Raw genomic sequence first — 19143 nt, 5'->3', positions numbered from 1 at the left:
GAGGTCTTGAGGCCAACATCCTGTGTCACCAACAACAGCTCAGATCGTCTAGAGCTTTTCCTAGCCTGAGTCTCAAAAACCCCAAGGACAGAAATTCCACAAGTGACTTGAAGTGACCTATTCCCATGCCGCATTACCCTCCTGGTGAAGACGGGTCTGGGTCTCTTGGTGTCCATTTTGCAAGATGTGGCTTTATCTTTGAAGTTATCATCTGCTCCCACTGAGAATAGTTCAGATCTGTCATCTTTGCAACCACTCTTTAAGCAGCTGCAGGCTACTATTTGACTGCCACTCAACCTCTTCTTCTCCCTCATCTCATACTTCATGTGCCCTGTGTCCCCCTCTTTCTTACTGGTCTTACACTGGACTTTCTTCAGTTTCTCAACAGTATTAGCACTGAAATGGGAACACATAAATGGAAGGCATGCAGATGGAAAGAGAATACAAGAGAAAAAAAAAACATAAAAACCCAAACCATGGCCATGTTTACTTTAGTGTCAGGAAGTAAAATATCTACTTCCATCTACCTAGCTTTTTAAAAAAGTGATATTTTTCAATGTCTCAATGTATGAATTTGTATTAGCCCTCATGCAGTCACAGTCAGATCACATAAGCCATTCTATTTTGTCAAGTAGCTTCTACCTATTTTAATTTGCTGATCTAGATTTAAATAGAGTCTTACAAATGCTGGCAGCCTTATGGAAACAACAACATGCAACCTTCTGTGGACAGGACTCTTGAACATCTCTGTCTCTGTACTCAAGGACTGGGAGACTTCACTCTGTGGTTTCACTATGAAATACAGTCACAAGTTTTAGCATATTAACTATAACCACTGGAAAGGAAAAATTCTAATCGATTTAAAAATTAGTATTGTTACAATAGGTGCCAGAATTAAGGACAGTTTTGTTCAAATTAATTAAAAATGCTGAAAAAATATTTTTTCAAGGAGAAGACTTGAGTGACCTCAGGCGTGAAGTCTGAAAACTATCTCACCAAGAACTGAATGGTAATATTAGTTCCAAAGTATATTATGAGCTTCACTTTCAAATTCATCAGATTACCTGGTTTCCATCCAGAATAGCATCTTCCACTTCTGCTTTGTCCAGATTGACACAAGAGGCAACAATATCCAGTAAGTAATCATGTCTGCCGTCCAGGAGAGCACGTTTAGCCTCCCTCTCCTCCTTGAGATTTTGCTGTTATTAAATACAAAGTGGTCAATGAAAAATTCACTATCTAATTTGAAGATAAAAATAAAGAAAGCTTTAAATTTTGTTTTTAAAAGTAAAGGCTATTACATTCAAGCAACACTTGTGATTTATGTTTCTATGGCACTCAAGTGAAAATTTTAGAAGCAGCCTTAGTTACAATTTTCCAGTTTGTTTCTGGTGTTCCATATTCAGATTTATCACAACATTTCTATCATAAATAATGTTGTACAGAAAGCTAATTTGTTGAAAGGCTTTGTAGGAAAAAAAAAAGTATTTTATATGTATAGCTCCATTATTCTGCAAGTTACCTTCAACACCCTAAGTCCTCTGTCTCAGCTTTTCAGTCTAGTCACGTATGACCATCAAGTCAAGACAGGATTCTGACTGATCTTTGTTATTCGTGGAAGATATTGTAAGCACTCTCTAATAAAGATAGATGCTGCTGGAGGAAGCTAGGGTTTTATACATTATCTCTTTAATATAATGAGAAGTAAAATAAACCACAAGCCTCAAGGTACACAAGTGTTTACAAATGTGCTTAACTATAGCTATTATACCATTCTTCAAGCAGTAAGCCTACTCTTCTAATTAAATTGAAATCCCATATGTAACACACCTCATTACATTATAGACAAAATAGCCTTCTGGAATAGTTACTGGTATTATTGTGCTTGTGGGTTACAAGATTCAATATAATTTCATTTTCAAAAGAAATTTAGAATGATGTTTCATTGGTGGTAAATTCAATCCTTATTTCCCTGGTGATTAGGAGAAAACTAGTAACTTTACAAAGTATGCATAAGTGATTTATCCACAAGCTTTTGCACAGCCAAAAGGACCTGCATAATATACTTTATACCCTTATGTTTATATCTTTCCTACTTTCTGAAGGCATTTTCAAATACCTGGTAAACTTGTAACTACTACCACGCCTTCATAAATGCAGAATGCATTTGAAATATTTTTCCATATAAAAGGCAAACATACAAATCCTGTTCTTTACACAGATGTGGCTGAAGAACACAGTAGCAGAATAATTCGTACATGTACTTTGTGCTATTTTACCCCTCTCATGCCCTAACATTGTCTTCAGTTTCCTGAAAGAGAAGTGTCATCACAGGATTGGCTTCTCCTGAATGTTTTTAAACATCAGCAGACTTTTTCCTCCTCATCAGACATGCAAAAAGCAACCATTTTATCCGAATAAGCTTCATTCACATTAGATGATAACAACAGAATACTCAAAACTATTGTTCCAGTAACTTGAACACAACTGATAGGGCATCTTTAAAAAATAATAATAATAATAATACAACCCAATACTCTATCAATTAGTTTCTATTTAATGCAGAAAGAAGCCTTTTGTTTTACCTAAACAACATAGAGACTACTCTTGTACTCTGCTTGTGTTTCCAATAGAGAGCTCCAGATATATTACTATACAAGACTACATCTTACACTGGTTTTTAAGTCACCAGCTCCACCTATACAGATGCTCTTGACTTGTTCATAACCTCCATTTATTCTACAAGTTGCTATTTGTATAGGCTGAAATCATGAGCACCTTCATCTCAAACTGAACAATCATGTCCCAGTGTTTGTTTCTGGTTTTTAAATTTTTTTAAATTGCTGTGTCTCAAGCCCTATAACAAATATACAAGCTATTGTGCCTAGCTGTTCATACAGCTCTGGGCAATATTTTTTGCCTAAGTCCAGCAACAAGAATATTCATCATGATATCACCAAACTTTAAAAGTCTAATTAACTTAAATTACTTAATGAACCATGCCTAGAGAAACAGGAAACTATTAACTAAATGGTAAAGCTATAGTTTTATGAAGAATAATACAATATGAAGATAAATACAAGACTTTGACTTTATCTACTGGAAGGCATTTGTTTTGATATGTTGGATATTTCTATTACTAATGCAAGTTCCACACATTTTTTCCTGAGAGTTGCTACAATGCAGTGCAAGAACACCCAATACAATTCAAGCTGTCATGCTTCTATATTTTGAAGAGTTATCATTTCTGCAAACTTCCTTCCCAAATGAAGTGTTGCTTAATCACAAACTTGCACATTAGCTGTTGCAGGCATTAGAAGAGACTTCTGCCTCACTTTTAGGATTTGGTTGTACACAGAAAAGTAGAGGAAACGTAACTTCAGTGATTTCAATAGCAAGTCACTAATTATGTATTTAAAACACTAAGAGGCGATGCTGGAAACTATCTATCTCCCAGTCTATCTTCTGAGCTTCCATTTGCATACTACTAAAAGAACGAATTTTTAAGATATTCTTTACTTAGGATTAGGAATCTCAGAGAACTAATTAGAAGAAAATGCTGAGGTTTCTACCTCTCATTCTTCCTTTTCTCCTTTAGCTACCCTCACATCTCACTTCAAATCAGCATTGTGGTCATGGCCTAAGAGTTTGGGTAGTTTTATACCCTGCAGTATTCACTACAGAAGTACATAGGCCTAAATAGAATCTATACCAAAAAATATTACCCAAGAATAGGCAGTTCTATGTAATTCAGAATTTCATAGAACACTGAAAGACTAAGATTTGAAGATGGAAGGATCCTGAAACACATACAGGATCATTTATGTGTAGAGATCATGAGATCATTTTCTCATTAAAAGAGAAATTGCTGTTACATGCAGTAACACCATCATGCAAACCCTGAAAAGTATCAGCAGCAACTCTGATCGGGATCATACATCAACACCTTTTCCTAATGTCCCATGATGAAGGAGGATGCAGTATTTACAAGAGATAAACACTGTCTCACTTAGATATCTGGAAAGATTGCCCAAGTTTTTTATGGTACAGCTTCAGCTCCGTTTTTCACGTAAAGAACAACACAGGTAATATAGCCAAGTTTAGTTTTGGGTTTCTTTGACCACTTTTGGTTATGAAGGTAAAAAGGGTTTTATGATACAGACCCATAACAGATGAAGGTCCAAAGCTAAACTCATTAACTGAAAAGTCCTTTTCTGATGATTAGTTCAGTTACCATACATAGCTTGATTTCTGTTACATAAAACCTTAAAATTCCTAATACCTAAATACTAAACATTTGGCACAGGAAACTAATTTCAATAGACATTTTTTCCTGAAGCAAGAAAAGGGAGAGATTCCTAAATCTATCTTTCATATACCTAAACCCATAAACATCTCACCATCAATCTGAAGAAATAATTTGAGATTAAATTAAAATTTTCAAAAAGTTTCATAGCTGCTAAAAAAGTATATATATTTAAGCAGCAGGTACTAAAAGAGCACAAGTCAGAGATCCAAGGGGTTCATTTTTTAAAACAAGAAGCCTAGAAACCAGCTATTGACTATTGCCAGCTTCTCTATTGCAGACTGTAGCTGCTGATGCAGACAGACTGAATAGAGTTAGCAAGAATGTTGTTTAGTATGCATGTCACATGCACACAAGATAAAACTTGTTCTGAACACTCTTTATCCAGCAAATAATGCATTTTGTTGTCAGAATAGTGTGCATCACTGAATTTAGACATGCTGAAATCAAAGTCTTATGGATGAGCAAGACTTTACTTGAAGAGTCAAAAAGTAACAATGTTTTATTGTTAATTTAGTGACTTATCCAAAATTTATTTAACCAGCGTGGAATTCCTTCGTCTCTCCTTTAACTTGCTAAGATGTTTTATATTACATAAGCCCTTGCTCATGAATTTCCCTTCAAAAGTAAACTGCACACCATTTCACATATTTTCAAGCACCTTGAGTTTTCAATTTTCAAGTTTCAATGTTTTTATTGCCTCTTTCCAAGAAAATACAAACCTTAAAGAATTAGGGCAGTTCTCTTATCTAACTCTTAAATCTCAAAATCAGAGCTCTGCACGTGTTATCACATTGCATTAACTCAGGAACAGTTTGCTTAAATAACCAGCTTTTAAAATGAGTCTAAGTATCTTAATGACTTCTATAGTCTGTTCCTCAATGCTAAATATTGCCTTCAAAATTCTGTTCCCATCTTAGAAGTATGGGGAAAGTGAAGTTACATTTCTATTTTCCATCATGGCAGAGTCAACCTGTGTTTTGTTGCCACATCTAACATCAAACTCTTGAGTATAATAATATAGCATTTGTGAAATTATACCATTACCAGACTATTGCAATGATCTGGGCAAGATGCAAGCACCACTAGCCAAATGCATAAACACCTCCCAGTGCAAATTTGCCTTTCAAAACAAATTGTGCAACTAACATCATCCACTTACACCTATTTTAAAACATTTTTTTCTATGCCCTCCCCCCTCAGTACACACTTCTTATACAAATTACATATTTTTTAGTCTAAACCTAGTTCAAAATTCAGTTTTCCTTACCTGTATCACTCTGCCAATGCTTCGTTTCCAAAGTTGCTTTCTTCCAGCTCTAAACATTGTACTATTCAATATAAGCATCAAGCACTGTTTTTCAGGAACAATCCCTAATCCATGGGGAAAGCTTCTACATTCATCACTTTGTTCTCCCCCCAACGTTTTGTTCCCACTTGTTTCTTTCCTTTCAGTAGGAATGCCAAAATAACTCTGAAAAATATAGTAAGGACATAAAAGCCCCAGCACCTATTAACCTTATCCCTGTATTTAAAATTCAGTTCTAGTGTGCATACAAATAGCTAGAAAATTAAATTGCACTACCACAGAAAAAAAAGAGGTCTCTAGCCACCAGAATTTACTGCCTATAGATTAGGCCTTGAAAGTTACTGCTACCAACCACAGTGTTGTTAAGGTGATACTGTTTACACACAAACACGGCTGGATACAATTCATCATACTCAAGGGCACCATAAGTATTTGCAGAAGTCAATTTTATAACTGCTTCTCTGATTTGTGTTTAGCCTTCTGAAGCAATCCTTGTGTCAACAGGCATCTTTGTTTCCTTGTCACAGGTGACTGCTTAAATATACAGCAACAGTCAAGCAACTTTCAAATATCTTTTACCTACAGACTTGTAAATTACTGAGCTTTCTATTCATGCTTTTATAGAAGTATGTTCAGTTACACTTATTTTTTGGTTGTACAATGGTTGCTTAATACAGAAATTTTTCTTCAGCAATAAATGTTAGGTTTTTTTCTTCCTAAAAGAGCTTTAATTTTTTTCCACTTCAGTGACTGAACATAATCCAATGTCCTCTTGAAAATACCAAGAAAAACAATCCAATTATCCAGTATTAGTAACAAGAAAACCGACATTTTACAGCTATTTCTGGCTTAAAATGTCCCTAAATATTTCTGCTTCCACTCATATCAATGTGAGTAATGTCTAAAAGCACTTGACAACCTTAGCATTGACAAAAATCACATGAGTAAAAACCATTTTCCTTGCATTATCTAAATTTTTCCACCTACTGTAGTCAAATCCATTTGTGCGTACATGTTTGAAAGAGAAAGACTGAAAAATTGCATTTAGGGTAAAAGTAAACAACCATAGATTTCTCTGAACCCTTTACAGAGTTATCGTTTAAAATTAAACACGCTATTAAATATTACATATAAAGTTAATTCCTATGGATATATTCCAGCCACTGAGGAATTAATTATTTACATTCTGTTGGAAGGAGTCCAGAGGAGAACCACTAAGCTGATCACAGGACTGGAGCAGCTCTCTTGTGAGGGCAGGCTGAGAGGGCCAGAGCTGTTCCTCCTGGACAAGAGCAGGCACTGGGGAGACCTTCCAGCACCAACCATTTCCCAAAGGGGGCCTGAAAGAAGGCTGGAGGGACTTTTCACAACGGCATAGTAGTGATAGGACAAGAGGGAATGGCCTTAAACTGCAGGACAGCAGGCTCTTCACTGTGAGGGTGGTGAGGAACTGGCACAGGGTGCCCAGGGAAGCTGTGGATGCCCCAAAGCTGGGATGGATGGGGCTCTGAACAATCTGCTCTAGTGGAAGGAGCCCCTGTCCTTGGAAGAGGGCTTGGAATCAGTTGATCTTTGTTGATCCTTCCAACCAAAACCATTCTCTGATTCTATACTTATTTGCATGATATATGTGATTTCTAAAGTAAAAGCTCAGCCCAACAGACTCAATAAAAGCACTTTTAAAAAAAAATAAGTAGGAAAAAAACTCCTTACTTAAATCTCTTGAAAAACCAGCTAAAAATCATGGATCTTTCTCCTAAAATGCTATAAAGTCATAGCAAATAACTTACAGAATCTCAAAATTATAAAACTTTTTAAAAATCTCCAAAAGTTATCTAGACAGTCTTTTGCTCAGAGCAGGTCCAGTTACAGTGGGTTGTTCAGAGATGCTTGCAGATTTTACATATCTAAAGCTGGAAATTCTGCACCCTCTGGGGCTATATAACTGTGCCCAACATAACTTGACCATCCAGCATAAAGACTGTTCCCATCCAGCTGAAATCTGCCACCTTCCAGTTTGTGTTCGTTGGCTCTTATTATCACAAACCTTAATGAAGCACTAATCAAGGGCTCAGCTCTGTTGTCTCTCTACCCTCTCATTAGACAATTATAGGCTGCAAGAAGATCTCCCCTTAGCCCTCTCTTCCTGTGGCTAAATGAGCAGAGCTCCCTCAGTACCCACCATTGCTGCTTCCCACTTTTCTGCACAGACATCCATCTCACCACAGAGGGCAATCAGGCTGATCATGAGCAATGTGACACTGGTAAATCTGTGATGGCTGCTCACAATCAGCTTCTTGGTGCTTCGTGTGCCCTGAAATGCCTTCCAGAACAGCTTGCCCCACAACCTTACCAGGAGCAGCTCTTTGGTGTGTCATGCCCAGTATCCTCCCCTTTCTCTTCTTTATAGACAAAAGGACATGGCCTTAAGCTGTGCTAGTGGAGGTTTAGGTTGGACATTGGGAAGACTTTCTTCACAGAAAGGATGGCTAGACATTGGGAGAGGCTGCTCAGGGAGGTGATGGAGTCACTGTCCCTGGAGGTGTTTAAGTGGGGGTGGCACTCAGTGCCATGATCTAGTTGACACAGTGGTGTTCATTCACAGGTTGGACTTGATGTTCTCAAAATTCTTTTCCAATCCAATTGATTCTGTGACAGGTTAACATTTGTCTTTTTCTAGTTATCAGGAACCTCCCCAGATCATTATAGCCTTTTGAAGAGAGATGGGCCTCAAAATGACATTGGTTTCCTCTCTCAGGACCCTCAGGTGTATCTTATCTGCCCTCATGGACTTCTATACAACCAATCAGCTTTAGTGCTCCCTAACACTTCCTTTGTGTGGAACACAGATAATCCCTTGTTTTTGTTCACCTTGCAAGGAGGCTTGAAGGTCTAAAAGAGCCAGAGGGCAAAGCCAGCTCATGAAAACTGATTTCAAAAGTCACTGAAAACTTCAGCCTTCCCATGTTCTTTGCTCCTTACTCTCCTGTTCCCATGAACACTCAGCCTACATTTTCTTGCACTGTCAGTGTACTTAAAAACAATATTGTCATTTCCCTTTGACCTCTTCAAAAGTTTGAACTCCAGCTGAGCTTCTTAACTCTATCTCTCTATTGTGTCTATATCCTTCATGGGTGGCCTTGATCCTATTTCATCCCTAGCTTCTAAGGAAGCCTGTATGTTTGCATTCATACCCTCTGTGTTCATCCGTGCTGGCCTCCTACAAGGTCTCCTTTTCCTTCTGCACATTGAATGGCCTGTCTGTGTGTTCCAATGATGTTACACTTGAGGGTCACAAACCTTTCTTCAGCCCTGTTTCCTACTAGGGAAGTCCTTCATGGGTTCCTGCCAAGAAGATGACCACAAGAAGTCAAAAATCTGATGTTCTAAAGTCTAAGGTTCTTTAAGGGTTTTTAGCTTCACAATCTCATGATCCCTGCAGTTAAATCTTCTCTTAACTTGCCCATCTTCAATTAGTTTTCTTGTTTGTAAATGGCAAACCTAACGGAGCAACTCTGTCAGCTCATTTATCATTTGCAAAAAGAAATAGCCTTCAAACTCCAGAAATCTCAGTCATTTAAGTAACTTGGAATGCGACATTTTTAGAATTGAAATGGCTGTCGATCATGACAAGGATTGATCTAACCCATGAAGAGAACCCTTATATGTGTTGATATCAAATAATCACAAATCATTACCTTACACGGGAAGGTAAGGTAAGCTGCTCTCCTTGCAGCTGTAATGTGGCCTCAGAGCCCTTGGGGCAGCCTGCATTTACAGTACTAGATTATACACTGGTATTTGTTAGAGTCACTCAAAGATCATTGATGTGTATGGAATTTAACTTCCTGTGATCTGCCATCTCATTAAGTTAAAAAAAAGAAGACAGAAAATAATGAAGTGGTTGAGACAGTGCTTAACTGCCATCATCAGGTCATTGCTGTGCTCAGGTCAAAAGTCAGACTTCCAGCAGAGCCAGTTTAATTAATGCAACCAGAAGGCTGAGAAGAAACCTTTTGGTCAACAGTTACATGCCAGACTCTTATAACCTCTACCTCTTCTTTGGTTTATAAGCCACAAAAACAAATAATGTTCAGCCTTAAATATAGTTTAGCTGATTTTGGCTTAAACTGCTATAAAATTACTGCTTTAGGAATTTGCTTTACATCCACTAGAGCATTAGATTGGATAGTGTATAATGGCTATGTAAATGGGTCAAATAATCTAGGTCAATTTTTTTCAGATTTTTGACCAGAACAGTTCTTGCTGAGGCAGAGCTTAACAAAGACTCCTTGTTCTATCCAAGTACCAGATTTGACTTATAATCATTTTTATAATTTAGGGGAAAAAAAAGTTTTCTTGCAGATTTTAACCAACTTAAAAAAAAATTTCTCTTTTACTTTTCTTTTATTGGTGATATACCATCAGATCTGTAATTTGAAGAACACATTTCCTCTCCAGATGCTTCAAGAGTGCCAGATCCATGGTGAAGTTGGATTATTTTTAATAATTTAGTTTATAAATTAATGAGGATCTTGTATTATAACTGAGAACTCTAAGAATAATTTTAGTCTGTCAAATGTCCCTGGCTAGCCTTGGCTCTGCTCTGCACCTAGCAAAGCATTTTAAGTCAGATTTGGGGTAAATTACTGCTGTGCAGATGAGTAAAAAACCTATGAAGTGCACAATCAACTGTGTCAGAGAAACACTTTTTAAACTAAAATATTGAGTTGTTGTACTATTTTAGGAATTATGAAAGTTCATTTCACAATGTCAAGAGATTTTGTTCATGTTCCACTATCAGATTTAGTACATGGGGTAACATCAGGCCAGAGATCAGTCACCAGTGGAGTTCTGCAGGGCTCCATCCCCACAGTGTGATGGCAAAAGGAATGGCAGACACTGCTCTCTCTTCTCTATGGTGGCAAGTGACAGGACCCAAGGGAATTGCCTGAAGCTGAGAAGGAGGAAGAATAGGTTGGATATCAGGAAAAGGTTTTTCACCCAGAGGGTGACTAAACACTGCAACAGTCTCCCCAGGGCAGTGGTTACAGAACCAGCCTGACAAAGTTCAAGAAGCATTTGGACAAGGCTCTAAAGCACATGGTGTGACTCCTGAGGTGTTCTGAGTAAGGCCAGGAGTTGGATTCTATTATCCTGATGGGCCCCTTCCAACTCAGTGTATTCTATGATTCCATGGGGTTTTTTTGTGAGTGTTACATTGCACACTTATGGCAACGAGGGTTCTTTTACTGTGGGCAATTAGGAGTAGTAGACAGTAGTTAGCTACCATCTAGTGGTTAAAAGCTGAAAGTGTAAATGACTTTCATGTTTTTTTCACAAAACAGTCTACATAAAATTTGGCAATTGAAATATTCTTTACAGAGATGATTACTGACAAATCACAGATGAATGTACACTGAATGTAACTGGAGGAACTTAAAGAAAAGGATATTTGACTCTGCTGCATTCTCTCAATACAACTACAATGCAAATAACCAGAGCTAAAGGCAGACATTACCTTGAGCTCCTTCCAAAGTCAAATAACACTGAGGCTTTAATACCTTGAAGGCAAGGATTTTTAACTGCTTTGCTAAGAAAAATTAAACTTCAACATCTTTAGTGATTTTCTGCACTAGTAGGCATAGGCATCCCTTGTCATTCCAAAAACTGCTTTTCGTCTTAAAATATCTAACAAGTGTACAATTTGTCAGCCACCTAATATCTTCAGATCAAATATATTGAAAAGAAAAGAGGAAAAAAAAAAAGAGAAAAATAAAAGCTATCATAGATGAAAACTACACTTCTTACTTGCTTGATGAGGTAACAGATATGACTAAGACTTTAGCCATGTTACATTGCTATTTGACAAGGATTTTATGTGAAAGATAGTACTGCTTAAAGAACTAGCCTACCATGTAGGAAGTCCTAGTGTAATTCCCTCTTCTCTTTAGGCAAAACATTTGTTCTTCAGGCTGTGCTCGCCTATTAGATCCACCACTAATAAAATAAAATTTAAAGATAAAACACTTAATTATATAGTTGACAGATAAATAATTAGCCTTCTGTTTACCAGGACAAACAGGATGTGTGGATCTTACCAAATGACGAGACATTATTGTGAGGAGAGAAAATTGCTGTTCACGTAACCGTGGAAGTGATACATTTTACCATTTTTTAAGGAGCTACAAAACCTCACACCTCAAACCTACACACACTCTTTCTTATTTCAAATTACGTGGACATTATGTCCATCAACTTAGCCCAGCACAAGGATCAAAGGCAAAAATATCCTACCTTTGGATCTTAAAGCATCCCTAGCACCACTCAGATATTCCAATATCCCTAGAAATGCAGACTAAAGAGAATGATAAATTCTCAGCATGCAACTGAAGACCAGGAAAGAAACAAGGCCCAGATTCACCAGAAGATGAGAACACTCCTTAAATTAAAAGAATGGTTTTGGAAGAAACAATTTAGATCAACTTTGTGGCTTTTACTCTTATATATTAGTGAGGAGGTTTTAAAGCTATCCTGAGGAAATGTTATCAGGCCCTAAAGATCATTTGTTCTCAAAATACATATCCACTTGAGTGAAGTACAGGGAGCTAATGATGTGATAAAGCAGAGGGTTCCACCTGTCACACTGCAAGCCATAGCAAAAGGCTGGACAGCAAAAGGTTGCCCTTTTGAAAAAGGTGTGAGAAAGCAGAAAACTAAAACAAATACATAACTGCTTTTACCTAAGCAGGAAAAGTCCTAGAAACAAAGTTGGATGATGTGGGATACTATTTTCAAACTAAAAAATGGCTGTAACAATAGCACTAGAAACCACCAGAATAGCATAAGGAGGGTATCCATTGGTATCCTGTGCCATACATCAAGGTATTTACTACATAGGAAATGTGGGAAAATGCACACAGACTTAAAAGAGTTCAGTGCTCAAACAAGCTAGAGAGTCAACCAGAGTCCAACAGCATAAAATTTCAGTCACAAACAAGATAGACACAGCATATGATATTACTGTCTGCCTAATCAGCCTGGAAGTATTGACTGTGACATGCTGACAGTGACAAGGATGGGGGGGTCCCATGGCAGGCAACAGAATCAGTAAGTAACTTCAGCTGTATTCTTATACACCTGAGAAATACCATTTCAGATTGCCATGCTGATACTAATTTTTTTAGACATCAATAATAGAAGATTCATCATTCAAAAACACATGAGGCCTCAGTGCCTAAAAAGGCACAGTATCAGGTTCAAAATATTAGAGTTCAAATAAAACACTAAATTTAACAACCTCAAGCTCTAGAGGCCCAGAGAACCTGACTGGTGACAAGATGGCTTGTGGTGATGCATCCCCACACTCCACCCAGGCCACACAACAACCTGAGTGGTGCCAGCACATCATGAGAAGGAGCAAGACTTTTCTGGAGAAGAAGGGCCAGGCTGGAGACAGAGCAGCACTTTTCCCTGGGAGGAAACCACACACAGCACAAGTGCAGGAATGTGTGTCAGGAAGTGAGCATGAACTATAACATGGGATTGAGGTATCAATGACCCCCCCAAGGCACTCCAATGTCTTTCCAGAAAGGCCTGCCCATGATAACTAACTTACAGAGAAAGAGAGAAATCTGTCCATCAAAAAGGTGCTTTCCCAAGCCTGGGCAGTGCACCACAGGACCCTGGATGTCTCACTGGCAGACTGACACAGCTAGACCATTTCTTATCCGTTGGATCGATGCTGGAACCAGAAGTAATGATCATTTTCTCTCTTTTTCTCTGTTGCTTTCTTTCTCTAATTCATCTCTTACTCTTTAATTTCTCTTGCTTTTCCTCTTTCTTTTCCTTTACTTTGTCATTTTTTTCTTTAATTAATCTCTCCCTCTTTAAATTTTTCTGTCCCTTCCGCCACACTCTTTCATCCAAGCCCCTTTTGGGTGTTAATATAGTAGGTCAGAGACTTATACACCAATTTCCATCCAAGTGTGTAATTTTTGGGGTTTTTTTTTTTTTTTTTTTTTTTTTTTTTTTTTTTTTTTTTTTGTTCCTGTTGACCAAAGAGCATTTACAAATCTTAGGTGCTTCCTTCCCCTTAAGGGTGGGTCATCACAACAGCACTAACAAAAGCTTTAGAAAAGCCAATGCATCTTTGCATCTTCAAACTGGGGAGCCAATAAAAGTAAGAAGATAGAAATAACCATTCATAATAATTAAATCTTTGCAGACAACATGCAAACTATTTAAAAACACTGTACTGAAAACAGAGTGCAATTGCACAGATTCTACCATGGAAAAACTAGAGAAAAAGCATAAGCCAGTCAGCATAACTAAAAAGTAGAGCAAAAGCCAGCAGGTATCCTCCAAAAAGCTGGAACAACAAAGACATGGAAAAAATCCAGACAAATTAAAACCTGACAGCTTAGACAATGATGCAATAAGGCAAGATGAAGCAGACTGAATAACAGCTGATAAGAAACACAAAGTGGTGATAATGAGGTCCCTGCCATGGTGCACCACAATAATAGGAAATGTCCCACAGTGTCTTCAAAAAAAACATGGCATTGCAAGACTTGGGAGTGCTGGTGGGTGAGAGGCTGGAAGTGACCCAGCAGTGCACTCTTGCAGCCCAGAAAGTCAAATGTGCCCCTGACTGCATCCAAAGCAGTGTGGCCAGCAGGGGAGGGAGGGAATTCTGCCCCCCTGCTCTTCTCTGCTTAGACCCCCACCTGCAGTGCTGCAACCAGCCTAGGAAAGACATGGACCTGTTGGAGTGAGTCCAGAGGAGAGCCAGCAAGATTATTAGAGGGATGGAACACTTGTCCTAAGGCTCCTAAGGCAAAAGGCTGAGAAAATTGTGTTTGGTCAGCCTGGAAGAGAAAATGCTTTGGGGTGACTTAACTGTGGCCTTCCAGGACCTGAAGGGAGTTCACAAGAAAGACAAAGAGGGACTTTTTACATGAGCACATAGGGACAGAACAAGGGGAAATCGAGTCAAACTGAAAGAGGTTAGATTTATATTAGATATTAGGAAGAAAATCTTTACTGTGAAGAAGGTGAGACAACAGAACAGATTGCCCAGAGAGGCTGTGAGTTCCCCATCCCTGGAGGTGTTCAAGGTCAGGCTGGATGGGGCTTTGAACAACCTATTCTACTGGATGGTGTCCCTGCCCATGGCAGGGGGGTTGGAATAGATGTTGTTTAAGATCCATTCCAATCCAAACCATTCTATTATTCTATAAGAAAGCAATAGAAGAGTACTAAATTTGTATAAATTTTTGCTGCAGAATTCAATATTTTCTTCACAGAAACCTCTCATTAAGGAGGCAATATATTGGGGCCAGATGATGAGTTTATAAGCTAAATAAGAAAAAAAAAAGAAAACAAACTTGTAGGTTTTTTCCTAAGTGAATAGAAAGTAATGCCTCAGATGGCTAGATGCCCAGAAATTGCAAAGGAACTCAAAGACAAAAGAGTAAAACTTCTTAATGTGACATGTACTCTGCATCGGTATCAGAGGACTGGGCACTGGCTAATAAAATAAATGCACACCTTCAGGGCTAGTTGAATGAGAAACACCTGATAAGGAAGCCTTGGCAGGTAAAGTAACAGACATTATATTAAAGCATAGAATTAAGAGGCAGCTCAAATTATTTAATATCCAAAGAAAAGCCCAAAAATATTTTAGTGAAAGAAAGGAACACTCATCATGAACTGCTGAGGTTCACTAAAGAGGTTAATAAGCATTAGTGTAAAGAAGATTGAGCTAAATTATATGGATTTGCAAATAAAGCTTTCAAAAAGATCAATTGTCGAGTGCTTTTAGGAAAAGCACAAGGGAAATGACCTTCAAAGATAGAGACTTGATTAAATGTTGGAATGGAGAGGATAGGAAAAATATGAACAGTTAAATTTTACAGTAACAGCTGTAAGGTATAAGTGGAACCCTCCATGCATCTGCACAGTCAGGTGAAAAAAGGAAAAGCTACAAGAGTGACATCTGCAGACAAAAATATGTTATTCCAAGTAATGAGGAGGAGCACAATGAATTACAGGAACTTCCAAGACTGAGCAACTATGATGTGTTAGAATGGCAAATGAAAATTCAGTGTAAGCAAATGGGAAAATAACAAATCTAAACCAAAAATCACATCAAAATGATGGTCTCTGAACTGATCATTACTACCATGAAGCCTATTTCTACCTTTGTGAGCAACTGGCTAATGTACATAAATTAGTAATCATCCTAATTTAAGGGGTCATGATCACTACTAGATAAAATTTCCCTTTTTCATTAAGCCTAAGACAAGTGCACAGCCTAAAACATACAAAAGATTACTGAGACAAGTTTTTACCAACATTTCCATTTTAGGCATATTAGATGATGAAACAGAAATTAGTGCAAAATGCAACTTCTTCTATCACTATAAAGGTCAAAAAATTTATTTGTACTTTTTCTGGATCAGCATGGGAGGCTGAGCAAACTCATTATTTATGTCATTCATCACTTTTTAAGGTAGTAAATACTTTTACAGATATTAACTACTTTCCACAAGCTGTTTTGTTATCCTTTTAAGTGAAGGTAGTGATGCTTTTTTTTTCTGTTCCACTGCCCTTTATCTGCTTTAGTTGGAAGGGGATTCAGCTGTGCAAGCCTTAAAGACAAATGCCTGATTTTTTATTTTTCTGCTATGCATACCACATAAGTAAATCAATAAACTAAAAGCTTGGTGTACCTGAGATGTGTCTGGGTAGCTTAGCACTAATAACAAAATGTCCATTTGGATATTTTTTTTTCCACGGAATAACCAAAAAAAAAATTAGTCAATTAGAAGCTCAAGTTTTTTTCTGGTTAGATATCAGACAAGTCCTTTGATTCAGGCCTTGCAAGTTGTTCCATGTCCCAAAACTATCCTAAACTTAGTTGCCAGCACCAAAAGAACACCTGGATCCACATAGAAGCAACTAAACAGATATTAAATCTTTTTTTTCCCCTTTTAGTAATATTAACATTTGAAGGGGTCTGTTGCTGTGCTGAATTTAGGCTTTTTCACCACACTCATTTGCATTTTCTTAGAGTTGTTCAGGCACAGCTGAACTAAACTGCTCTACATCTTTCTAAATCTCCATTCACAGGTGCACTGAGCTCACAGGAGTAACTCCTCTGACCTGCAGGTCACCAGAAAAGCACTTCCTATGCTCCAGAGACAGAAGCCAGCTCTGCAGCTGAACATGATGGACTCATACTAAGTGACAGAATCATTTAGGGTGAAAAAAAACTTCAAGATACAGTCCAATCATAAAAGTTTGACCACATAGCAAACAGGAGGCAAGAAACCTGTTCACTACATATCTATGTCATTACAGATTTTTAAAAAAAGATATTTCCACAGCACTGTACTACCCTGTTATGCACAATATATTCATTAAAACAGTTCAGCAGCTATGCTGAGCTGGTTTTTTTCCAGTCCCTTAGAAGCTGTTTAAACCTCCAGCTGTCCTTTGGGCCGCTCCTACCAGTCTTAGTTTGAGGTGTGCCTCCCAGATCATCTTTGGAAAGAGCTGGATGCATTAGCTAAAAACAAAAGTTGCATGGCACTTCTTCCACAGTAACTCAGGAAGAGATATTTGTCCAGCTGTGTTACTAGCTCATACAAGAAGCCTTCAGTTTGAAAAAATTGACAGTAAAATGTCTTCTTTGTTTTCTTTCCCTCCTCTAATTTACTAATATATGCACAACTAAAGGAAATTAAATTCTTCCACACATAGATTTCAAAATGTAGAAAGTGATGGAGGAAGTGTTTTTATTTTGCAAGGTTACAACATTTTAAATTAGTATTTACTTCCAAGTAGTCTTTAAGGATGCCTTACTCATTTTTCAGTCTATTGGGCTTATTTACCACCAAACAAGATTCCATTTAATGAATTTCTACTTACTCATTTCCTTAAAATTTCAGTTTGATAAAAATTTAATTAAACAGAGCTGCAACAATCAAGTACATTTAATTCATGATACCAAATCCTTTGACTAATAACAAAAAACACCCACTTGGCAATTTTTAATAGTAGCATGAAAAGCATACTGTTTGCCAACCAGCCAATGTAGTAGTGTTGGCTTTCATACCAGTTCTCTTTCTCTGGAGAAATAAAAAGGCAATAAGCAAAGCTATAGATTTCTATTTCTTTTCCACACTGTAATCTTTTTTCTCCTCTCTTCTTAGTCTTTCATTCTTTCTCAAACCAGTCATCCTCTAACAAGGCACTTCCCTATGCTCTAAGCATTTAGAGATTTTTTTATTTATTGATTAACCTAAGATTTAGATTACTACCTTTAATGGACCTCTGGAGGCTCTCCCCTAACAAACCATTGTATCGAGACTTCTCTTTCACTCACTACTTCCAGTGCCTTTGTCCCCAACCATGATCCCATGACTGCAATATAGCAAGTTGGGGCAGGGGGAAGGTAATATCCAAACACTTTTTTTCACTTTTTTTTTAAGATTTAAGATTATTTGTAATTGAATACTATTGTAACAGTGCTCCTGAGAAAACAAAGTAAGATTTCAAAAGCTTTTCCCGAAAGTTACTGCATTGTCTGCGTGTGGCTAAATCACCACTCTTAAAAAGTCTGCTTCTCAGCTTTTAGCAGGAATTCCCTCTTCACTACAGTTAAATAACTGTCCAGAGGCCTGCTCATATCATCTGGGGGGGATATAAAATAACCTCACCACAGGTGAAGGTTAAGCTCACTGTTTTGTTGAGACTGTTACAGTCCCTTCATGTATTTCAGTAGATTTGAACTTCAGCTTTTAAATTCCAACAAATCTGAAAACATCTTGTGGCATGGTACTTTCAGGTGCTTTCACCTCAATAACACCAAAGGCTTACAGTTCTGTAGTCTGCCACCCAAGCTGTTTTCCAGAGCCTCTGTGGGTAGGGTTTTTTCCCCTTTGCTGCCCTGGTGCTAATACTCTTATGTTGTTATTCCCTATGGCCTGCACCTGCAAACCCCTAAAGTGCTGCTGCCATGTTCATAGGAAGTCATTCCCTCTGGCAAAAGGATCACCCTTCCTCACTTCCTCCTTTCTTTGCTTTTTATCTTTGAAGATTTTAGTTTATATTAGAAAAAAACAAAGATAATGCAAAAGAGAGTAAAAAATGGTCATAGAGATGCTTGATAACTATTACTGGATAACATGGGTGCACAGAGATTTAAAACCAGTGAGCAACATTGACATTTGATTGGCATACTCCAATAAGAAGTAATAACAGGGAGTTTGCACAAGTCCCAAGGAAAAGACAGTGCCTAGTATCATTCCTAATCCTGATCACTGCCACATGCTGCACTGGAGGCAGAGACAGATCAGCCTAAGAGGAGGCTCAGCAGGCACCCATCACCTGGCCACACTGGGGAAGAGCACTCTCACTCTCTCCCTCACCATTCTGCTGGGTTTTATATTTCCCTCAAAAAATAAATGTTCCATCTGTACAGCCAACGAATGCCATCGGCTAAAAATCCTGCTAATAA

The 19143-nt window shown here is 37.8% G+C and overlaps 1 protein-coding gene across 2 annotated transcripts in view; it reads right to left on the bottom strand.

Moving 5' to 3' along the window:
- Window positions 1–5633, bottom strand: part of DNAH5 (dynein axonemal heavy chain 5) — a 114995-nt gene extending 109362 nt beyond the window's left edge. For both annotated transcript variants that reach the window (XM_050970871.1, XM_050970872.1), the window contains exons 1-2: window positions 5577–5633; window positions 1065–1199 (exon numbers count right to left, since the gene is read on the bottom strand). In XM_050970871.1, coding sequence (XP_050826828.1) covers window positions 1065–1199; window positions 5577–5633 — 192 coding nt within the window. The remainder of the gene's footprint in view (window positions 1–1064; window positions 1200–5576) is intronic.
- Between the last annotated feature and the right edge of the window lie 13510 nt (window positions 5634–19143).

Source organism: Serinus canaria, chromosome 2 (genome assembly GCF_022539315.1).
Source record: "Serinus canaria isolate serCan28SL12 chromosome 2, serCan2020, whole genome shotgun sequence".
NCBI lineage: Eukaryota > Metazoa > Chordata > Aves > Passeriformes > Fringillidae > Serinus > Serinus canaria.
Note: the sequence above shows the minus strand (reverse complement) of the source record. Positions and strands in the feature narration are given on the sequence as shown.